Source organism: Nannobrachium achirus (assembly GCF_963921795.1).
Source record: "Nannobrachium achirus genome assembly, chromosome: 4".
Classification (NCBI taxonomy): domain Eukaryota; kingdom Metazoa; phylum Chordata; class Actinopteri; order Myctophiformes; family Myctophidae; genus Nannobrachium; species Nannobrachium achirus.
Window position 1 is genome coordinate 34,715,875 of NC_137813.1, and position 25,378 is coordinate 34,741,252.

Here is a 25,378-nt window from a genome sequence, read left to right on the forward strand (position 1 = left end):
GTAATCTACCTTCATCAGAACATGGTCATCAACAGTTACATTGTTTGATGAGGCTGATTTCATCCTCATACTAGGTAACATTTAGTACGACTTTTAGCCTCCGACTGTACCTGCCTTCTCTGAGGTGTTACTACTACAGCCTCGGGAACCTGTGGTAGGAATGAACGCTTTCGTCTAGAACTAGTCTGCCTCGGTAGCTTGAAACTGGCATCTGGCCAGTCTGTCTGTGTCTGTTGGTCCACACACTTAACCTTGCGCTTCTGCACCTGTCTATAGTCATTGGAACACACATTACACTGATCAACATCAATCATGTTCACTGTGTTCAAGTAATATAATCGGTTGTACATCCGGATGTTAAACATTGTACCATCTCCACATTTGAGAACATTTTTACCCTTCGTGAACACAACAGTAGCACCTCTGGTAGTTGCTGCTTGCACGGAAAACATGTCCTGGGGATATGTAGGGATGTACAATGCTTGTTTCAGGGTGACTGTGTGACGTTGCCCCCTGCTGTCGATCAGAGTCACCTGCGCGTCTCCTTTGCGTTCTGCCACACCGCTGCACCTCGTACCGTCAGCCAACTCCATGCAGTGAGTCTTTGGCTGGAAACTGTTGTCGAACCTTGTGAATCTCTTGATGTCTGTGACGATGTGTGAAGTCGCTCCCGTGTCGACCATTAGACCAGTCTGCTTGACACGCTGTCCTCGACCTCGTTGAACCTTTGCATCACAGTCGCTCACCCCGAATGAGTACTCGCAGTCGCCGCAGTTGCCGCCGCCGCTTCCGCCGCTGCCGCCGCTGTCGCCCCCGCTGCACTCCTCCGAGATTTTCTGAACTTCATCTCGCTGCTGCTGCCGTCGTCTTCTGCAGTCTGCGTAATGGTGTGTTGAACTCTGACAGTAGTTGCACCATTGCTGCTCGCGACACACTTTTGCGATGTGTCCTCCCACACCACATCGATGACATAGAGCCGTGACATTTCCAGTGCCCCGCTGGTCACTTCGAGTTGCCCACGCCACAGCAGTCGGCCGCATCCGGATCCTCATGACGTTGTCGCCCGCTGCAGCTGCTGAATGCATCCTCTCCGTGTCCTCGAAACTTCTGAGCTTGGTTTTGAACTCAGAAAAGGGCACTGTCTCGTCACTTTGTGATATATGAACAGCAAATGGTTTGAATTCTTCTGGAAGTCCCTTCAAAACCATTGCCACTAACAACCCATCACTCAATGTCTCTCCAGCATTTCTCAGGGCTGTTATTGCCGTCTCTGCGCGGATTACGTAGTCAGTTACACTTTCACTCGATAACTTTTGCAGTGAAGTCAGTTCAGTATATAGACTAATAATCTGCAGCGTGTTTTTACCTGCGTAATAGTCTCTGAGGATTCTAAGAGCCTTGCGTCCATCATCAGCAGCCTCTCGCATAACCAGCGACAGGCTTTTGTCGTCCAGAAACTGGATCAGCTCGGCGTATGCTAAGGCATTCTTATCCTCGTCGTCGTCCTCTCCTTCTTCGTTGTCGTCGTTGCCGACTACCCCCTCAACATGGGGCGCGGGTGCCTCGGGTTCATTTAGGATCGTATCCTTTAACCCTTGTAATAAGAGATGAGCCAAAAACTTAGCCTCCCAAAGCTCATACCTCTGTTCGTCTCCATCAAAACATAGCCTTGACCAGCGGTTGCTGTAGTCACGCGCCGCCATGTTGTTTGACTGTGTTAGCCTAGCACGCCAACACGCATTTCACCTCGAAAAGAATCCTGTACCTGGGCACCATAACCTGTTAAGAGTGTAGCAGCAGCTCTATAATTGTACCAGGAATACTCTAAGTGAAAAATAAACAGACGGAGGATCTAACAAATGACACACCGGGAGGCAACAGCTTTGTGCTGGAACTCAGCTCACACAGAACTGAGGGTAGTTTTATTAACACAGCTTTTATAGTAACCAGCAAGTGCTTCCGGGGTAACACTTCCGGTTCCGCACTTCACAATAAGAGTTAAGTCATATGTACAGTTTAGATCACATATCTCAACACTGCCTAAAAAGGTTTGACAACTTATGACTTCCTATCTAGCCAAGCTTTATAAACTATATATTTTTTAAAGAGAAAACAATAAAAAAAATAAAAATAAGCGAATATTCGACTTTGGTGAACAACGTGGAATAGTGACTTTGATATTCGAATATTCGAATAGTTGGTGAATGCCTTAACACACACACACACACACACACAGTTTACAGTTTACAGTTTAGGCATTTAGCAGACGCTTTTAATCCAAAGCGACTTACAATAAGCAGATACAACATCGCAATAATAAACAAGATAATAGGTCAGTACATTAACAGCAATATAACAATGTAAATGGATATCTATCTAGAGAAAAACACAATATAATCAAGTTCTAAAGAAACCTAACAAACAAATGTTAACTCGCTTCATGTATGGTCATTGATTTTACTGTAGTGCTAAGGGTTTAGGTGGAGTCTGAAAAGGTGAGTCTTCAGTCCACGGCGAAAGGTAGCGAGTGAGTCCGTTGTTCTAAGTGCGACAGGGAGTTTATTCCACAACTTGGGAGCCAAGAGGGCAAACTGTCTCGGACGAGTGGATTTTTGCCCTGGAGTTTTTAGCGAGGGTTCGGTCAGCATCCCTTTGTTGGCTGATCTAAGTGAACGAGTGGGGGTGTAGGGGTTGATCAGCTTTTGGAGGTATGGAGGAGCCATACCTTTGGCTGCTTTGAAGGTCAGCATCAGTGTTTTGTATTCCATGCGGGCCGCAACCGGGAGCCAGTGGAGGCTGCGGAGAAGGGGAGAGACATGTGAGAACTTAGGCTGGTTGAAGACCAGTCGTGCCGCGGCATTTTGGATCAGTTGGAGAGGTTTAAGTGCACATGCCGGGAGACCAGTGAGGAGAGAGTTACAATAGTCGAGTTTTGATATGACAGATGTCTGAATGAGGAGCTGCGCTGCCTCCTGGGTGAGGAACGGTCTGATTTTACGGATGTTATAGAGTGTGAACCTACAGGACCGGGTGACTGATGCAATATGTGCCTTAAATGATAGCTGGGTGTCCAGGACCACACCAAGGTTTCTAGCAGTCGGAACTGAAGTCACCAATGCATTATCTATGGAAATAGTGAGATCTTGCATGGGGCAAGACTTAGCTGGGAAGAAGAGTAGCTCCGTCTTGTCCGGGTTCAGCTTGAGGTGGTGGGCTGACATCCACTGTGAGATGTCGGCCAGACATGCAGCAATGCGCTCTTCCACCTGGGTGGCAGAAGGGGGGAAGGACAAAAACAGTTGAGTGTCATCAGCGTAGCAGTGATATGATAGATTGTGAGCAGAGATTACAGCACCAAGGGATTTGGTGTACAGGGAGAACAGCAGAGGGCCAAGTACGGATCCCTGGGGGACTCCCGTTTGGAGGGTTCGGGGGGATGAAAGCAAACCTTTCCATGAGACCTGGTAGGTCCGGTCCGACAGGTAGGAGGAGAACCACTTTAGTGCCGTCCCGGTGATGCCTAGGTCAGCAAGGGTGTCCAGGAGCAGCTGGTGATTCACTGTGTCGAATGCCGCTGATAGATCCAGAAGAATCAGGACTGCAGAGTGGGATGCAGCCTGGGCAGCATGGAGTGCTTCTGTGACTGCTAGGAGTGCCGTTTCTGTGGAATGGGCCGGTTTAAAACCTGACTGGTTGGGGTCCAGCAGGTTGTTCTGTGAGAGATGGAGAGAAAGCTGGTTAGAGACCACACGTTCAAGGGTTTTTGAAAGAAATGAGAGGAGGGATACCGGTCTGTAGTTCTTGACGTCCGAGGCGTCAAGAGTTGGTTTCTTGAGGAGTGGTGATACTCTGGCTGTCTTGAAGGCAGCTGGGACACAGCCTGAAGTTACAGAACTGTTGATGATGGCGGTTATGAAGGGGAGTAGGTCAGGTGCGATCGTCTGGAAGAGTGGAGAAGGGATTGGATCCAGGGCACAGGTGGTAGGTCTACACACACACACACACACGAATAACACGCGCACACACACACACACACACACACACGGCAAGAGTACCTGTGGGGTATAACTTATAATGTGAGGATTTAGATGTAAATGGATACAGACGAGTTCTCCCCTGGGTTTCTTTCTTTTTTTTTATCTCCTCCCCCTTCTGTCTCTCTCACTCTTTATTTTATTTTATTTTTTGTTCCGCATCTGAACACACAAAACAGACAGATGGGAAGGCAATCTGAAGTTGAGTTTTTTCTTTTTGCATTGTGTGGGATGTTTGGCTTTGTTTCTGTATAAGTGGTAGATGATCCAGTATTATCACTCTTTCCTGCAAGCAGCCGGCTATCCCTTCAGAAAGGTCATGTAAAGAATGAGACTACAGCAGGTAAAGTCTCATTCTTTACAGGAGCTTTGGGTTTCTGCACCATGCAGAGACAAGCTGGTCACCCATGCAGCTAACATGACTGTTTGCTGAACAGAGATCATATTGCTCAGTTTAACCACCTATATACATGGATTTCTGGGTTCCCCAGGGTCTGTGCTTTCCCCTGGCCTCCTCCTTCCCTCTACACCAAATCTCACCACATCTCGAAAATGCCCAAAATAGCAGATGTACAGTACATAAGCTCACAACGTGCCACAACGTGATGCATTGTAGGGCTGCAAGCGAACCTTCGGGGATTCGAACGTTCGTTCGTTCGTTACGTTGGCAATCGAAGTTCGAAATTAATGGGTTCAGTTTTTTTTTTTTTTTTCCTTCTTTTTTTTTACACGAAAAATAATTATCATAATGTGATAGGCCTATTCAGAATATCACAGTAGTAGAGATAGCCAAATACGAAATAAGTTAGGCCTACCGGTAAACACTAACAGTTAATGGTGACCGTTATAGTAGTTATAAAATACACCAGAACAGCTTGGAGCGATCAAGGACCGTCCTCCGCTCCCATTCCGCTCCTATTTGGGGCCGCGCACACACGCTTGATGACAGTAGAGTGAAAGCAGCTGAGCTGGGCAGAGACAGACGTGTGTGTGCGCTCTGAACAGCGAACACCCATCCATGCACCCAAAGATTAAACAGCCTTTCTCCTAAGCATGAGCAAAGATGGATTTCATTGCAACCCCCTAATGGATCTATAATGCGATTTCTGGGGTTGTTACATCGAGACCAGTTCAGCCCGAACGCGACGCGCTCCGACACAGTCACCAAGTCTAATCATCATCCGTGCAACTCCGCTATACTTTGAGCCTGTCCGTCAACAAACTGCGCAACATTATCTCCGATTGGGTTGGATTTTCCAAGTGTTAGCCTAGGTGTTAATGCGGCCACGCATCCACGCGTTTTCAATGGATAAAACAGCGCATTTAAAACATTTCCTACACTGTTTAGCTGGTTAAAGGTACAGTACGTTCGATGGTTCGAACGTTCGGTTTTTATTCAATTGAACGAACCATCTAAGGTTCGATGGTCCGTTCGGAAAATCCCCCCGAAGTTCGAATCCCTAAAACAGGGCTAGATTACAGCCCTAATGCATTGTGAGCTTGTAGTTGTGCTATTTTTGCGGAATGTGTGCCTATATTTTCACCAAATGTTTGCCTATCATGACATGCCCAGAAGGTTATTGGTTAAATGCCTATCTGTAGGGATCTACTGTACATGCAAATAACAAAAAGCATGACAATTTAATGTATGCTGTTTTCACTGAGAATGCTGCAGTGTGCAAACACTTCTGTGTGTTGGCTAGACAACCTCCCTGACCCCGTGCCCTCATTCTCACCCTCTACATTGCTCTAGTCCACTCTCCATTTGCACCGGCCTTGCTCCCACTGCAGGTGAAGCCTCTGAACCTGCTGACTTCACACCAAAGACTTTCTTTTTTTGCAAAGAATTTCCATATTCACAAATCACATGTCAGCTCTGGCGGCAAAGGGCTAGTTCTCCATCATATCTCCTCTGGCGGAAAGATAAGGAATACAAAAAAAAAAAGATAAAATCAATGTCTTCCCACCATGTGTCTATATATAGAGACAACAGCTATCTTTTATTCCCCTTTCCACTCATCCCTCATCATGTTCTGGTTGAAGGCGTACGTCTCCCTAAAGTGCTGTTCTCTTCTGTGCAGCGTTCTTTCCCTCCCCTCTCTCTCTTCGTTTTCTCCTCCTTTTGCCGTGGGACTTTGCAGATTGAAGTTTAGACTCAGATGCTCTAGAGTGATAATTTATCAGTGGCCTGACTGCAAATTTGCTGATTTGTTATACAGCTCATTTGGCTAACTCTCTGGCTAAGTTCACAAAGGAAGCTGGAAAAGCTCTACCATCTGCACAGAGATGCCGGATTTGCAAACGCTCAATACAACAGCTTGACGGTCCAAGCGCTAATCACAGCATAACGGCTGGAATGAGTCAGGCCACTTCCAGACATGTCCTGATGGTCACTCATCCACAGAGCCAAAACACAAGTTTCATTGTAAAAAGAATAATATAACATAATCACATGTTAAGTTTCTACTGAATAGTTACTAGTTCTAGCCACATGCTTTTAAAACAATAATGTTGCGACAATAGAGCACCAAAGTCTGATGTAATGTATGCATCCTAGCTGAGTCACATTTTCTGAATTCCCATAGACCTTTTTTTTTATATCATGTCAAATAAGAACTGTGTTCCAAAAATAAACAAATGGTCCTGGCGGTTTGGATATGGATATGAAGAATCAACTGACAGCGAAAAACGCTAATACTGCCCCCGAATTAGTTACATTTTTGAAACAGACTGCATCAGTCAGATATGAGTGACTGACTATCATACACAATACAGATCTCTAAGGCAGTTTGTTATTATTTTTGGACCGCAATGCTTATATGAGAAGATTTTAAGACCCAAGGTAATAAAATCTTCCGCGGCCCAGGGGATGAACGAGTGACGTTACTCTATGATAAACAGTAAAAAAAACATATCCCTTCTTTAGTTTGGGACCAAACCATGTCCTCAGCTGTGAAATATTCTTCGAACAAAGTGTATTGTATCCTGCTACATCTTGTTAACTTCCTGTGTGTGTATTTGTTTTGTCATCTCTCAGAGCCTCATGGTCCATCATTCACCATCGGTAAGGCCATTTGGCTGCTATGGGGTCTGGTGTTCAACAACTCTGTGCCGGTCCAGAACCCTAAGGGAACCACCAGTAAGATCATGGTGTCGGTGTGGGCCTTCTTCGCTGTCATCTTCCTGGCCTCTTACACTGCTAACCTGGCTGCCTTCATGATCCAGGAGGAGTATGTGGACCAGGTGACTGGTCTCTCAGACAAGAAGGTAGGTGCACTGTTGATGGATGGATGGATGGATGGATGGATGGATAAGCTTTCTTAAAAAAAATCAGTTGTTTTTCACTTTTGTCCTCTTTAATCACTTGTACATGTACTAATAATTTGTACAATTTACAAATTAGGCATTTAATCCAGAGCGATTTACAGTAAGCAAGGACAGCACAAGGTAATACATCATATGCATAGAAATAGTAATCTAACAACGTAGGTAGAAAAGAAACGTAGGTAGACCAATTGTCAGACTAACAGTAGAATAACCAAAAGATTTAATCAAAACTATAAAATAAAGGATGCCAAGTCAACAATGACCTGGCATCAATCTATATAAAAATCTAAATGACATTTTAGCCTTTGCATAAGCCTGTATGGTCATTGAGGGTAGACAAGTCTTCAGACTATAAAGCATTTATAATGCAAAAAAGCTTATAATGTATGTAAGCTGTAAAAATATAATATCGTCACTGTGTTATATATATATATATATATATATATATATATATATATATATAATATAATATCATCAGCCTCATGGTGCGAGTCACTGTGTGCTTGTAGATCGGCTGTTTTAACAAGTTTAAATCATTTGTAAAATGATAAATGCAAAACGAACGTTTCTTTCCACCCCACAGTGACGATATACTTGACTCTCTCTGGTCCATATAGTTCCAAAGACCCTACGCCTTCTCACCCCCATTCCGCTTTGGCACGGTGCCCAATGGCAGCACAGAGAGGAACATCAGGAACAACTACCCAGAGATGCACTCCTACATGGTCAAGTTCCACCAGAGGAACGTCAACGACGCCCTGGGGAGTCTCAAGGCCGGGTAAGGAGCTGCACAACACCATGAAAGGGCCTTCGTTCAGCAGTGCTGGAACATTTACCCCACGTACTGTACTTAAAGGAGTAGTTCACCCCCAAAATTACTTTTTTTCTATTGATTACTCATTGCCATGGAGAGTAGAGTTCAATAATATTTTTTGGTTTTTGTCACATTCCTAAGGACAAAAAAACTATTAGAGTAAATTTACCCCCATTGATTCCGGATGGGGGTAAATTTATTGTTATCACATTTTTGTCTTAGGAATGCGACAAAAAACTAAAAAATATTATTGAACTCTAGTCTCCATGGCGTGACTAATCAATAGAAAAAAAATCATTTTGGGGGTGAACTACTCCTTTAAGTGACATTTTGAGGTATTTGTACTTTACTCAAGTATTTCCAATTTTCCAGTACATTTACTTCTACTCCACATCTCAGATCCGAATATTGTACTTTTACTCCAATACTTTTATTTGAATGGATGTTTAGTTACCAGTTACTTTGTAGATTGATTATTATTACTAAACATACAGTAACCCATACATTTCGACCATTTGAAAATAGACGATCTATAAGATCAAGTTGTGAGCTTGTAGATCTGCTATTTTCTGGTTTTTCTACTTCTTTTTCTACTTCTTTTGGCACTTTGAGTACATTTTGATGCCAATCATTTTGTACTTTTACTCATGTAAATTTTGAATTCCGGACTTTTACTTGTAATGGAGTTTTTATACATTGTGGTATTGTTACCTTTACTTAAGTAAAGAATTTTAGTAATTTTCCCACCACTGTCCTTCAGTCATGCACAGCATTATCCAAGGGGCAGGGCATACGGTCATGCCCCATGACGTGTGTGTGTGTGTGTGTGTGTGTGTGTGTGTGTGTGTGTGTGTGTGTGTGTGTGTGTGTGTGTGTGTGTGTGTGTGTGTGTGTGTGTGTGTGCATTCGGGGTTCCAATGCACATATGTCAAACTCAAGGCCCGGGGGCCAAATCAGGCCCTTGATTGAATTATCTTCGGCCCGCGGGATGATATTTAATTACTATTAGATTTGTCCCACTGGCCACTGGTATATTGCACATGCAATGCCTGGGATTCGAACCAAAGTCTCCCACATGAAAGTCCAACATCTTACCCATCAGACCAAAGGGATATCTCTATGGACTGGGGGAAATATTAGACTTTTGATGCCATCAGGCTGAGGCAATGTGTCACTCTGTTACACATGCACCACCATAATACTACAAGTCCCACAATGCACTGCTTGTGCATTGGCGCGTATCGAGGGCCCGTGACCACAAGCCCGCGTTTGAATAAACATTGAACCAGTCCGGCCCTCGACTTGTAACATTTTTACAATTTTGGCCCCCTGTGCATTTGAGTTTGACATCCCAATGCAACACCAATGTTACTCATTCCATTGATCAATTCACACAGTACTAATGAGAGAAGATGTAGTAGCTAAGCCTTGGTCATGGGACGAAGTGCGCCGTCGCGGGCATGCTTTGCAGTCCCACGGTGTGTGCCTGCCTGACATCCGCGTGTCGCTAATCTCCGTCACCCGGTGGGCACTGTCAGCAGCAACCAAGTAATATGTGTGTGTGTGTGTGTGTGTGAACGAAAAGGAGGACAGTGGAACAGTGAGGATGCAAGGAGTAGAGGTGACGGAGGTGAAGGAGTATAAATACCTGGGGTCAAATATTCAAATAATGGGAAGAGAGGTGAAGAGAGTACAGGCAAGAGAGTGCAGGCAGGATGGAACGGATGGAGGTATTAGGAGTGATTTGTGACAGAAGGGTACCAACAGATTGAGAGGGAAGATGTATAAGACGGTAGTGAGACTAGCCATGCTGTACGGCTTGGAAATGGTGAAAAGACAGCAGGTGGAACTGGAGGTGGCTACGATTCTCATTAGGAGTGACAAGCAGGGACAAGATCATAAATGACTACATCAGAGGATCAGCCCAGGTCAGAAGGTTTGGGATAAAACAAGAGAGGTGAGGTTGAGATGATTTGGGCAGAGGAGGGATGAGGGGTACATACCGTACATTGGGAGAATGCTAAAGATAGAGCTGCCAGGAATGAGGAGAAGAGGAAGGTTGTTTATGGATGCGGTGAGAGATGGCATGCAGGTGGCTGGAGTGACAGAGGAAGATGCAGAGAACAGAAGCAGATGGAAACAAACAGGTGATCAGCTGTGGAAACCCTGGTGGGAATTAGCCAAAAGAAGAAGCAGACCCAGTGGTCACTGTCACTGTTGTGAAATTAGACAAAGAAACAAAATTGTTATTTCCAGTTCAATGACAACTGTCTGTTGGCTCTAGAAGAGCAAATTGATGTACTGACATATACTGCTGTTGATGTACTGACATATTATCTTGTTTATTATTGTGATGTTTTATCTGCTTATTGTAAGTCGCTTTGGATTAAAAGCGTCTGCTAAATGCCTAAACTGTAAACTGTAAACTGCAAATAAACAATTTTAAACCATTCAGTTCAGCAAGCACACGCACGCACACAGACTGACTGTTGAAATATTAAATATTAGAAAGTGGTTACTAGTTACTGTAGCAGCGCAACTGATAGTGTACCTGATCTAATTTGAGTTCAAATGGTACGTATTGTGTAATATGTTTCAATATCTGTTTTTCATCCACTTATTTCACTTATGGTGTCTTTTTTTCAAACATTCAGGGGTTAAAATATATTTCACTATCAAAACCCGCTCCCATTCCTCTCTGTCTTTTTTTCCTTTTCCTTTGAGCTTCTTCACTTTTCATCAAGTATGTCTCTGTGCGGCACTATGTGCCAACTCTAGCCTTTGGCAAAGTAAGTGGAAGTCTATTACACTTATCAGCAGCTTAGTAGTTCTACTTAACAGGTTAATTGGAACGTAACTGTGGTGTCTGGCTCCTCCACACAAATTAATTCTCTCTTCCTTTCTCTCTCTCTCTCTCTCTCTCTCTCTCTCTCTCTCTCTCTCTCTCTCTCTCTCTCTGTTTCTTCTCTCATTACCATGTCAGCAAACTGGATGCTTTCATCTACGACGCGGCTGTGCTGAACTACATGGCTGGCAGGGACGAGGGCTGTAAGCTGGTGACCATCGGTAGCGGCTACATCTTTGCCACAACAGGGTATGGCATTGCCATCCAGAAGGAGTCTCTCTGGAAGAGACACGTGGACCTGGCCATCTTGCAGCTTTTTGGAGATGGTAAGACCACACAAGAAGCTATGTTTGGTTTAGTTCATTAACAATGTTATTAATATGCAGTGACTTGCTTTTGTGTACTCGTTTTCCATAGTCCATTAATAGAATATAAAGTACCCTGTATGCTTTTATGTATATTTGATCTGCACAATTTTCGTTTATCAATGCCTGTATCCATATTTGTTCACAAAGGACAGCGTTTATTCAAATAAATTGACTTTAGTGTAACCATGATATTAAAAGAAATATAGTTTAATGTTATTCCTTCCCAAAAAAAATTGACTTCTTGTTGCTGGACCACAGTGCTTCCAAGTTGTCCAATCAGAGTGCAGTTCACGTCTGCCCTTGTTTGAGCTTACCTGCTATGGTGTCTACATCTCTAGTTCAGTAACATGTTCATATCATTTACTTTTTACATGTGTCACTTTTTCATTTTGATCCACAAAGGAGAGACACACCCAAAACAAAATATCTGCAATGGCCTGACAACCTTGAAACAACATCATGTACATATGGGTGTATATATACTGTATGGTCAAGTGCAACCCAACTTGTTAATTTCCTCCTTTTGTCCTTTATAATATTCATGTTCCTTTTCAGAAAATACACCAGCGATACCGCAAAGATCAAACTGTCCACCGCTTACAGTAGCTGAGGTTTATTTGATCTGTAACATGAATAACTGTGAAATATATGCATAACATATTTTTGTCACAATGCTATATTGCCAAGAAGAGTTCTCTGTAGACAAACCTGCTGGTCTGTCCAGGGTATGAGCTGTCAGTTTAGGAAGAAAATGCCTTTGCCTTTTCTTCTCAGAGCCTTTCTCACGGCTCTTCGAGCCAAGTCATTTGTCTGGGGGTTGCAATTTTGGTGGCCCGTTAATTCGTTTGGAAAGTCATGTAATGTAAGCCCACTTCGACATCCATCAAGTATAGACAGCGGAAGGTGAGACAATACTGCTGAGAATACGCGTTGAGATTTAACTCCACCACAGGGGCAGTATACTTTATGATCACGCTCGGCTTTTATGGGAAAATGTCCACGCTCTCTGGGGCTTGTTCTGGCGAAACACACTTTGCTCGCTGCCATCTCTTGTAGGACCATTAATGAATCCCTGACTGAGCGGGGGAGACGAAATGAAACGTGTTGAAAATGCTCATTCTTTGAACTCATAAAGTCTCAAATCAAAAATTCATTGTCATAAACAAGTCAAAGCATCACAGATGATGGTTATATGCTGTGTTTATCGACTATAAGAGTCTAAATTCGCAATGCCCCAGCTTGATTTACAACACCGCTCGGAATGGCTTTGGAAGTACATTGGAAGTAGGTTTGCGCTGTGTGTGTGCGTCTGTTGTAACTAGTTTATTTGGGCATGCTCCAGTGTGTTGTGAGCATCCAGAACCAAGGGCCCTCCAGGGCCCAGTATAGTGTGTCCCAGTTAGGACTGCCAGTATGGCTCCTGGTGTATTTCTAGACCCTGTGTGTGTGTGTGTGTGTGTGTGTGTGTGTGTGTGTGTGTGTGTGTGTGTGTGCGTGTGCGTGTGCGTGTGCGTGTGGCATGCGTGTGTGCGTGCATGCCGGTGACAATCTGAATATGGGTCAACCTTGTGAGACTTGGTAAATGCAGAAGCGAGAGGGGAACGTGTGTGTGTGTGTGTATGTGAGAGAAAGAGAGAGAGAGAGAGAGAGAGAGAGAGAGAGAGAGAGAGAGAGAGAGAGAGAGAGAGAGAGAGAGAGAGAGAGAGAGAGAGAATTCTATCTAATCTATGTTCTCTTTGGGTATAGTTTTAGTTTTTATCAGCCTACATACAAGTCAATAACGTTCAGAGGCATTGCTCATCTGTCTAAACATATTGATCAAAACAAAAGTATGTGTTGTTTACTTTCTAACTTTTGGCCCTTGTGCACTCCTTCAAAGGTGTGTGTGTATTAAATGAGGTTGAGTACATAGGTGTGCAGGTGTGTGTGTATGCGCGCGCGTGTGTGTATGCGCGCGCGTGTGTGTGTGTGTGTGTGTGTGTGTGTGTGTGTGTGTGTGTGTGTGTGTGTGTGTGTGTGTGTGCATACGTCTGTATGTGTGTTTGAATATGGGTCAGCGCGCGGTAACATCCCCTGTGCCTCTGCACCGGCAGTGATACACATACGTACAAAGCGGCCGTCTCCCTCTCTCACCCCTCTCAGGATTTCAATGTCACTTTGCCCCGCCTCTCCATACACTCCCCTCCTGGTGGCCTAGAAAGGGATGGGACTCACATGGAGGGCCTGGTGGACTCACATGGAGGGCCTGGTGGACTCACATGGAGGGCCTGGTGGACTCACATGGAGGGCCTGGTGGACTCACATGGAGGGCCTGGGCACTAAGGATGCTCGATGTCTGTCTGTTCATCCGTCCATCACTGGACATACTAATGCCGGTTGGATTGCCATGGAATTTGCTGCTCCGCAAAGGATGAACCTATTGTATATACGTGACCCTATGGGCTTTTCTCTTGTGTCACCTTCAGACCACAATATCCCTTTTACACGAAATATATGTTATGATCATAAAAGGCACATTGCAGATTGGTGTGAGGACTGATTCACTCCTTGATTACCAGGGATGTGGCTCCTAGGGTATACATGTTGGTCTTAATTAACACTTACTGCAAACCCTAGCCATATAAGTGTATAGAGGGTATATGCACATTTCTAAAGTGACAATTTAAGGACTTTTAATACCTCTAAAATTACAAATTAAACAAGAAAACATTGTCCAAATTGTCAAATATTAGAGGCAGAAATTGTGAAAATAGCCGATCTACATGCTCACAACGCCTTGCAACGTGAGGTGTTGCGCTATTTTCACAATATAACTGTGCTATACAAAGTGCTCGTCAGGGTGGGGGGTCCCCAGTTAAAATGTGATTATTTTGGGGGTCACAGCCTGAAAAGGTTGAGAACCACTGATTTAGGACAGGGTGAGGATAGAGGCCTCTCACCATGAACTGGTGTGTGTTAAACGTCAGGACCTGGAAACAGAAAGCAGCATCTGGTGGGCCCTCGCATGGCGGGGGGTTACTGATTTGTTGTAGACTTAGCTGGACGTCTGTCATTGAAGTCATTGAAATGCTGCTGCCATCGACAAACCCCTCACAGTGTTCTGCTTAATTTATGCTCCGTCCTAGGACAAAGTGTAAACGTTAATGTGATCATGTGTGTTGTTCACGTCATCTCTCTGTGTGTGTGTGCAGGGGCGTCACAAGGGGTAGGAAAGTGGGACTGAGTTACTGGGGCCCAAGGTGGAGGGGCCCTAATAACTTTATCTATTGAAAAATAGCAGATATACAAGGTCACAGCGCGGCACCGAGTGCCGCGCTGCGAGCTTGTAGATCTGCTATTTTTGAAAAGTTGTGAAAATGTGTGAAAATCTTTGAATATCTGTATTTTTTAAGCGAACACTTCTAACTTAAATTTTGCTTCTGGGGGTCCCTGGAACTAAATATTTTGAGATCGGGGTCCGTGGCCAAATACATATCATCTTGGGGGTCCTTGACATAGGTTTCTTGCACACAATTTCACGATTTTTCAAAAATAGCAGATATACAAGCTTGCAGCGCGGCACTCGGTGCCGCGCTGTGAGCTTGTATATCTGCTATTTTTCAATAGTTAACATTCATGGGGGGCCCGCAGTGAATCCTTGTACCCAGGGCCCAGAATTTGGTGTGACGCCCCTGTGTGTGTGTATGTGCTGCGGAGGCTATTGGTGAGGGACTCCAGTATGAAAGCAGTGCTGACATGTGAATGTATGATTAATGAACCAAATGCCTGACCTGCCACAGTCTGCTTTGATACAGAACGGCTACTGATGAAACAGAAGGTGACCCACAAAGAGACCAGAGGCTCAGAGACCGGTCTCAGACACATGGGAACACAAATAGGAACACACACACACACACACACAGACAGACGCACACACACACACACACACACACACACACACACACACACACACACACACACACACACACACACACACACACACACACACACACACACACACACACACACACACTACGTCCACTGATAGTTCATCAACACGCATACTAATGACACACACATTCTGTGTGCAGATACACTACATGTACATGTATGCATACAAATTCACCCATGCATTCAACACATGCACACATGCATACATATTTACTCACACACTTATACAGTACATACCATATATTGGCACCAAAGCATTTACATACTGTAGCGTAAGCACCTACCTTGTGCGTGCGTGCGTGCGTGCTTGCGTGTGTGCGTGCGTGCGTGCGTGCGTGCGTGCGTGTGTGTGTGTGTGTGTGTGTGTGTGTGTGTGTGTGTGTGTGTGTGTGTCTCATGCATCTGAAGAGTGAACCATGTGCAATTAATATGCAACTGCCTGGCCACTCTCACAACTTACTTGCTTTTAATTGTTTGTCCCCTCTGCCCGTGAAATGTACTTTGACATCCTGAGTGGTGCGCATACTGTAACTTCTGAATTCTGTCATTCTTTCTGCACCTCCCCCCCACCCCAAACCACCCATTATCACCTCCTATCTCTCTCTCTCTCTCTCTCTCTCTCTCTCTCTCTCTCTCTCTCTCTGGTTGCATCACTCACTCTTTCCCTGGTGTCCCTCCAACACCCTGTCCTGTTGTTACATCATGCTCCTTCCTTCCTCTTTTATCTTTTTATGTTCCGTAACACCCCCCCCCCCCCCCCACACACACACACACACACACCCTCATTTTTATTTCAATCCCCCGTTCAATTATGGACGAAAAAAACAAAAATATGCCCCCCCCACCCACACACACACATATACATCCATTCTCATTGCTCCATCCTCATCTGCTTTGAACTCTGCTTTCCTCTCTCTATCCCTCGCTTTTTGTCATTCGTCCCTTTCATTCCTTACTGTTCTCTGTCCATTTTCCTTTCTTCTTCGTCACTTCTTCACCTCCATCCTTCCCTTTCCGTTCTTCTTTCTTTCTTCACCGTCTGTTCGCTCTTTCCACCCCTTCATCGCCTCTCATGCCCCCAATCCCCCCTCCCCCCTTTTACCTCCCCCTCCGCTGACACCCCTTCTTGAGGCGGCCATAGCTGAATGGTTAGTGTCCATACCTAGGACTCCGGAGGTCCCAGAGGCCGCAGGTACGATTCCAGCTCCAGCTATGTGTCGAAGTGTCCATGAGCAAGACACCTAACCCCTAACTGCTCCCCTCCCCCGTGCTCCTTGTGCAGCATTGGGTTCAGCTGGGTTAAGCTGAAAACTGAATTTCCCTCGTGGGATGACGCAGGTAAATTCTTCTTCTAATTCTTCTTCCTTCTCCACCCGCCTCCCTCCACCTCCTCCTCCTCCTCCTCCCGTGCAGGTGAGATGGAGGAGCTGGAGGCACTGTGGCTGACGGGGATCTGCCACCACGAGAAGAACGAGGTGATGTCCAGCCAGCTGGACGTGGACAACATGGCGGGGGTCTTCTACATGCTGGGGGCCGCCATGGCCCTGTCCATGATCACCTTCATCTGTGAACACTGGTTCTACTGGCAGCTGCGCTTCTGCTTCATGGGCGTCTGCACCGGTCAGCCCGGATGGGTCTTCTCCATCAGCAGGGTGAGGCGGGGAGGGGAGGGGCGGGGAGGGGAGGGGGAGGGGAGGGGAGGGGAGGAGGCAAGGAACCGTGTAGGTGGCGGAAGTTTGATCGCGCTTATTTCTGTGCCAGAAAACATCACTAAATGGGTTTTGAAGGTCATGAGGCTGGCTTGTATTTGATTAGATTTTTGATTTGTAGACCTTGTTAATCCTGCAGGGAAAATTCAGTTCCAGCATCACCCAGCTGAAGGCTGCTCAGATGGTTATGATGAGCGTTCAGGGGGATCAGTTAGGGGTTAAGTGTCTTGCACAGGGACACTTCGATACATAGACCGGGGCCGGAAGGCAAACCACTTACCTTCTGATTAGTTCTAAACCAGCGGTTCTTAGTCATTACTCATTACTAGGATTAGTAGGCCTATGTGTTTTATTTTAAAATGTAAAACTGACTGGAGACTGGAGAGACAGATTGGTGGAAATTATCACATCATCACACACTGACAGTAGTGTCAGTAGTTTAAACATGGTTGAAAGTCAATTTCTTTTAGACCATAGCCAGAAATTAATTGGAAATGTCCACCTAGCATGCGTGGGAGGTTCAAACGAATGGAATTTGTTCATCTATTTGTCTATGAAATAGGAAATATATGCAAGAACTGTACCAAGACGTGGTACTTCTGAAAGATACAGTATACTCTTCAGGTGCGATTTATAAGTCTGACATTTCATTTTTGTATCTTCATGTGACATCTTCCTCAGCAATTAAATATGCTTTTTTCATCCAATACAAACAATCATTTATCATTAAAACGCTACTTGCAAGCCATGAAAACAACCAGCGAGTAAAGGGTGAACTAATGTAGGTGGGACAAAAGGAGGGGCATGGTGGAATGACAGTCAGTCATCGATTGGCTGTGAAAGGCAGCTTTGCATTCTGATTGGACTAAACCCAGCAGCCATGAATCATAGCAGACCTACATGCTGCCGTGCCATTGGGTGAAATGAAAAGTGCTATCTCATTCATTCAGTTCATTTAACTTGGAATAACTCCAAGTTAAATAACATGTTTATAAAACGTTAATAAAATAATTGTTCAAGCCTGTCCTATCTATGTTCAACAACAACCATAATTTTGTCCATCCTTCGGATCCGTTATGATTACATGCTCTAACAAGATCCTACATTCACATCACAACCCATTTGTTTATAATGATGCTGCACGCTTGCACCTTTGTTGGATAAGCATAAGATAAAGTTGAGTAAGAAACATGACATTGATATCACTGCAAGAGCTACTGAAGTGTCCTACCAAACTGTGGATAAACTTAGGAGTGACTGCTGGTACCCTGGACGTCACAAGTCACGACTACAATCTAACTTGTTAAACAAACTACATTAATTAGCTCACCAATTGTAAGTCAAGTAAAGTATTTACACACTGTAGTTGTCACCATTGAGCGTAGAGCCATATTGTTTTCTGCTTTAAAAAAAATAAAATCTTTCAGGCATGAATGCTGCTGTTTCAGCGGCCCACCTACACTGAGTGACTTGACAACGTCACGTTAATAAACCATGAATGGATTAGGACAACTACCAACACCAGAGCTCACAGCTGCATGTCTGTTGTAGAAAAGCCACTGCTAACACAAATATCAAACAGTGTTTTTTATAGTTGTTGCGACCGAAGGTCGCATATACTCTGAAGAACCGTGTCACTTGAGTGTCCTTCCTTCCTTCCGTATCCTCGTGACCGTCCGTATCCTCTGTGATGTCAGTGTGATGTCAGCGAGTTGTGACATCACTTCCTGTACAGGGCGGCTACACGAAATGTGGATAACACTATATATGGAGATAGTCCAGTCCATCATGTCATATGGGACTACCGTCATAGAAAGTAGCCATTGTTAGGCCGGAGTCATTGGCTGTCTAAACATGGAGATGTGGATAACACTATATATGGAGATAGTCTAGTCCAATATGTCATATGGGACTACCGTCATAGACAGTAGCCATTGTTAATCCGGAGTCAATGGCTGACTGTCTGTACAGGAAGTGATGTCACATGACATACTTTTTATGCCCATATATGAGTCCTAACATGGAGGTGTGGATAACACTATATATGGAGATAGTCTAGTCCAATATGTCATATGGAACTACCGTCATAGACATAGCTATTGTTAGGTCGGAGTCAATGGCTGTCTGTCTGACTGTCTGTACAGGAAGTGATGTCACATGACATACTTTTTATGCCCATATATGAGTCCTTCTGTACCACATCTCCATGTTTAGGCAAACTCCACACAGAAAGGCCCTATCGCCAACCCAACCTAGGGTGTGAGCGATAGGGCCTTTCTGTGTGGAGTTTGCATGTTCTCCCCGTGTCTCCTAGGGTTGATACCCTCACAAAAACATGAACAAACTCCCCCCAGAATGACAACAACTAGAATCGTCAGAGAAACGCTGTGGTTGGCCAGATGGTCAAGAATTGGCGCGACCTCGCCCTTTAGGGCGAGGTCATTTGGACCTATACATGGAGAAATGGAGCAAACCTGTTTGGCCTAAACATGGAGATGTGGTACAGAATGACTCATATATGGGCATAAAAAGTATGTCATGTGACATCACTTCCTGTACAGACAGTCAGACAGACAGCCATTGACTCCGGCCTAACAATGGCTACTGTCTATGACGGTAGTCCCATATGACATGATGGACTGGACTATCTTCATATATAGTGTTCTCCACATCTCCATTTTTAGGCCCTATCACTCACACCCTAGGTGGGGTTGGCGATAGGGCCTTTCTGTGTGGAGTTTGCATGTTCTCCCCGTGTCTCCTAGGGTTGATACCCTCACAAAAACATGAACAAACTCCCCCCAGAATGATAACAACTAGAATCGTCAGAGAAACGCTGTGGTTGGCCAGATAGTCAAGAATTGGCGCGACCTCGCCCTTTAGGGCGAGGTCGCATGTCACCCTGAGGTCGCATTCCACCCTCAGGTGTCTTACTAGTATTCTGTGAAACCCCAAATATATACTGTATACTGTATAAACAATACAGAAAACCAGCTGATTCTGACGGACACAGCCCTAGGGCCCAAGTATAGGACTCCCATTGCGCTAACCCTAACCCTAACGAACACAGGGACCATATTAGACTCTGTTCAATCTTCTACTGTATACTGTATGTACTGTACTATGTGAGGCACAGACTTCTGTAATGCAAAGTCCTCCACAGAGCATGCTACACAAATGCTAGGTTGCCGGAGGTTTACTACAACGTGCATGATGCATGTAGTGTACAATAATAGAATCTATTACATGCATGACTGCTCACCTCTATCAAATAGATAGATGAGGAATCCTCTGCAGATTCGTATCCACATGTTGTGGCTGTGTCCCAAGCTATATGAGTACTGTGCTAAAATATTTTAATCGTATCAGTCTTTCTGTCTAACAATTGATCCTAAACGTCTTACAGCATTTTTGGGAATTCCAACTGAGCCAATTAAACAGTACCTACAACTAACATATGTAAAGGACCTTCATTACTATAGCTAGATAAGATACACTCTTATGCAACTCACGTGGAAACATGCCTCTCCTTCTACAGAATGTTTTTCTCCTTCTACAGTATGTTTTAATGAGATCGTATATTGTGTCCATCTGGTTCCTAACAGGATTTAAAATGTTGATGTTGATTTTCTGTTTTGTTTTTAGTTTTTCTTTACTATTATTGTCATTACTATACTTGTTACTGAGTCTACAAGCTCTATAAGCTCACAATGTGCTGCATCATTGTGAGGTTTTGCTATTTTAATAAGAACCAGTAAGACTCCCTAATCGTGAGATAAGCGACCGTCAGGTCACATACACAAACTTTGGAAGGCAATGGTAGGCAATCAGGAGGGAATATGGGAAATGGGACAGATCCATGTTGATGACATGACGTGATTTTGGGCAAAATCTGTAGGAGCAGTGTCCAAAAATGTGTTTTGAAAAAATCATCCTGATGGTGGCGCTAAATGGGACAGATGCATTAGATGACATGACCGTAGAGATACTGTGTTCCGCTTTGCGTGATTCTAGGGCAAAATGTGTAGAAGCAGTGTCCAAAAATGTGTTTTGCAAGAATCTGCCTCATGGTGGCGCTAGATGAGGGCCATGTGAGAAATTAGTGGGTGGAGGTTGTTGTTTGGCAGCCAAGGAGTGTGTGTGCCAAGTTTGGCATGGATCAGGGCAACGGTGACAGAGATATCATGAGTAGGAGAAAAGTGTGACATGACGGACAGACTGACGGTGGAGGTTTTGCCCTAAAATCACGCTAAGCGGTACACAGTATCTCTACAGTCATGTCATCAACATGGATCTGACCCATTTCCCATATTCCCTCCTGATTGGCTACTAGGGATGCCCCGATCAGGGTTTTTTTGCTCCCGATCCGATACCGATCAAATATTATTGCTTCCGATTCGATCCCGATCTTTCCCGATCCGATCTTTTGGCAAGGCATTAAGAAGAAAAAAAAATTCTATTCATTCTATCACTTGGTTCTCAACCTTTTCAGGCCGTGACCCCCAAAATAATCATATTTTAACTGGGGACCCCGACCCTGAAGAGTTGAGGAAGTATATTTTGTATAACACGGTTCTATTGTGAAAATAGCTGATCTACATGCTCACAACGCCTCGCAACGCGAGGAGTTGTGAGCATGTAGATCGGCTATTTTCACAATTTCTGGCTTTAATATTTGACAATTTGGCCAATGTTTAATTTGTCATTTTAGAGGTATTAAAAAGTCCTTAATTTTTCACTTTCGAAATGTGCAGATACCCTCTATACACTTAAACTTTATGTTGATTTGTTTACTGTTGAGAGAGAAAACAATGTTGCACATTAAGTGAATCATCTGGGGACCCCCCCAAAATAATTTGAGGACCCCCCTGGGGGTCCCGACCCACAGGTTGAGAACCACTGAGCTAGTTGACAGTGCAGAGAGACATAATTGCCTTCCTTTGATCCATTAGCAAGGGGCCAATTACTACTTATTGGCATCAGCTGCCAGCTGTACACAGAGTCTGACACAATCACCTTCCCTCTGCAGTGCTCTGTCTGTCTCATTTCTCCAAAAGCCCTTGAATATGATTGAAAATGATTAAGGATTACTGTGATTATGGTAAGCTTACATTTCATATCGCATTCACCTTACCTGTAACTTTCAGTACTCCCAGAAAATATTTTTTTGAAAAAAAAAAAAAAAACAATTTTTTTTTTTTCCCCCCGATCTCCGATCTTATAAAAACGGCCATATCGGCGGCCGATCCGATCACGTGATCGGGATCGGGCAACAATGGCTACCATTGCCTTCCAAAGTTTGTGTATGTGACCTGACGGTCGCTTATCTCCCGATTTAGTCTTACTGGTAGTAACTAAATTAAGGATGAATGGAGAATTTTGAAGTATTTCACAAATAATGGTTTACCCAAAATAGATATGCCAGGTTGAAAGTGGTTAAAGTGTGGAGTGGTAGTGGTTGGGAGGGGTCAAGGGAGATATTCTTTTATGCACATCACATTATTCAACTATGCACAAAATTAAGAGATTTAAAAAGAAAGAAAGAACAAAACATTTTACAGGATAAATGGATTAGTGTTTAGACACACTGAAATAAATATGAATGCTGGGAATAGAGCAAGGGAGGAATACCAACACAGGGTCACAGTAATTTATTGTCTATGCCTTCTAGTACCCTGGTGTGTGTACATCAATGTGTTCTTTCTTTTTTAACGGTACATTTTGACACTGGATTTTACTGTGTCAACGCTAGCATTAGAATAAATGAGCTGAGCTGCACCACATCTCCGCCAGGCTGGGTGGCCTACCCAATGCCGTGTAAGTGGCAGAATGTTACATTACAGGGATGATGTGAGGCATGGCGTCAACTGTACTAGACATAGGCATATACCGTATGTGTTGATCAGAATCAACTTTATTTCGTGTTTAGGATTTTGGAACGTAAAACTGTTGATGCCTAAGATAGCAGCATTATTTACGTCTAAGACCTACAGCACAGTTCAAGAGCCAAAACATAAAGTGGGCTGGAATAGCGTCACTTTGAGGCCGATTTGAAATGCAGGGAGTGACTTCCTTGGCATGCTTGCAGCAGGTGCATCCCCCCATTCCGACACCAACCCTATACCTAACCCTAACCTCTATGGAAGTACCGCCACTCCGACAATTAGAAGTCAATGTCGGAATGGCAGCATGTCGGAATGGAGAGCGGCCCCCACTTACAGCATGCATGAGAAATGTGTCACTGAGGGGTCTGGTTGTTTGTAAGATTAGCTCCAGACACACAGAGAGGGGGTCCCAGCCTTTGGCCTGGTGGAGATAACAAAGCATCCGATTAGATTACAAAAGTATCAGTTTTATGTAATTCACTCCTCCCTTAAGTCACCCTCTGTCCTTTATCCCACACTATCAACTTTAGTTTCCTGGAAAGAAGTCTTTAGTCCGTAAAGAGACCTCACAGCCAGGGCTTAGAGACCAATAGAAGTATAAATTAGTGATGGGTCTGCGTCTCAGGCGGACGATTGAAATCAAATCCTCGCGTGCACTGCAGTCAGGAGCACAACATGAGTTTTCTCCTTTTGTTTTCATGCCCTGGCCCCTGCGATGACAGGAACGAGGCAAAATATTTTCAAAATGTTGAGCTGAAATCAATATTTCACTCAGCGAGTGAATCGGCCCCCAGAAACGGAGAGGGTAGATTACGGGATCCCAGGAGACCAAAGTCACCCCTCCAGGTGTTTTATTTACATTCCAATTGTTTTGACGTGACTCCGGTGTAATTCACTGTGTGACTCTGAAGGTGAGGCGCTGCAGGGCTAAACCACGTGGCTAATTTACAGCGCACAGCCACACACAGCGCTACTGCCTCCCTCATGAACCATTTGATATGCAGCTGTGGCGTCAGGGCTGTTTGTGCCAAGAAATCACAAGTACAGAAAAAGAAAAACCTGTAGTTCCTTTAATTTTTTCAACCCTAATATTACGCCTCAGTGCTTGACTTTGATTATTTTGTGTGGCTTTAATTTAGCGAGGCAGTGTTGACTTGACACGTGTGTGCGCACACGCGCGAGTGTGTGTGTGTGCGCATGTGGCCGTGCGCGCGCGTGTGTGTTTGGGCGCGCTCGTGCGTGCGCACAAGTCTCTGTCTGTGGCTAAAGCGAGGGAGAGTTGCACATGAAAAAATGCAGTTGACTTCTAATTGATTATTATCTCGTTACCATTTGCATGAGAACTGGATCTGAGCCGATTATGCTTTTGTATAATGTTCACTGATTGCTTTCATTTACAGAAATTACGCCTGTCTTTTTGACAATGTAACAATGTGAATCGTGGATAGGATACCCACAAATGCAGCTAGACGATGATTTAATGAAATAGTCAATGAGTGCGCTGATTTGTATTCCTGGCACCGAATGGGACATAATGAAACAACAATGGTTGGAAATTACAGTTTATTATCTTTCCCCAATCCTTGGCATCATAATACTCCTCCACGTTCACTTGAATGTTTTTCCCACCATCGCCGTTGGTCTCTTCTGTCCTTTAGTAATTTCTCCTCTTGCTCTGCCGCTCAGATTGATTCTGCTTCTTTTTTCTTTTTTTCATTCCACGCCATAATCCAATAAACTTTATTATTATTGCTACAATTAACATTTAAGCCCAGCAGTGTAAAAAAAAAAGAGAAATCTGTCACGGATGGCATGAGTCACGTGGCTCCGGTCATGGCTTCACGGTCGGTTAGCGCTCCCTCCCGCCTGCCAGGGGCTCTGGGGCTGCGTGAGCGCTCCTCCCCTAGCTACCTACTTCTCCAGGGCCCACCTGCAACACTGAAACAAATTAATTACATTGATTTAAAAGGCCTCTAATGACTTTAGAACAGTAAATGTATTAGAGGCTTAATCACTGCCTCCTCTTTTTATCCGGTTACGTCATGCCTCCATTCATTGTGGAGTTCAGCCCCCTGTACGCAGGGGCGTCACAAGGGGGGGGGGGGAGGGGGGGGGGGGGGGAGTGGGACTGAGTTACTAGGGCCCAAGGTGGAGGGGCCCTAGTAACTTTAGCTATTGAAAAATAGCAGATATACAAGCTCACAGTGCGGCACCGAGTGCCGCACTGCAAGCTTGTAGATCTGCTATTTTTGAAAAGTCGTGAAAATGTGTGCAAATCTTTGCATATATGTATTTTTTAAGCGAACATTTGTAACTCAAATTTTGCTTCTGGGGGGTCCCTGGAACAAAATATTTTGAGATGGAGGTCCGTGGCCAAATACATATCATCTTGGGGCGTCCTTCACATGAAAAAGTTTGAGCATCACTGACATGGAAACATAGGTTTCTTGCTCACATTTTCACAAT

General features: G+C 44.4%; 1 protein-coding gene across 1 annotated transcript in view; it reads left to right on the forward strand.

Annotated features, from left to right (window-relative positions):
* grin2ba (glutamate receptor, ionotropic, N-methyl D-aspartate 2B-a) overlaps window positions 1–25,378 on the forward strand; it is a gene marked incomplete at its 3' end in the record, with an annotated part of 176,396 nt that overhangs the window by 145,192 nt on the left and 5,826 nt on the right. Inside the window, exons 10-13 of the mRNA XM_080723629.1 lie at window positions 7,072–7,301; window positions 7,979–8,139; window positions 11,159–11,346; window positions 16,732–16,970. Of these exons, the coding sequence (XP_080579755.1) occupies window positions 7,072–7,301; window positions 7,979–8,139; window positions 11,159–11,346; window positions 16,732–16,970 (818 nt within the window). The remainder of the gene's footprint in view (window positions 1–7,071; window positions 7,302–7,978; window positions 8,140–11,158; window positions 11,347–16,731; window positions 16,971–25,378) is intronic.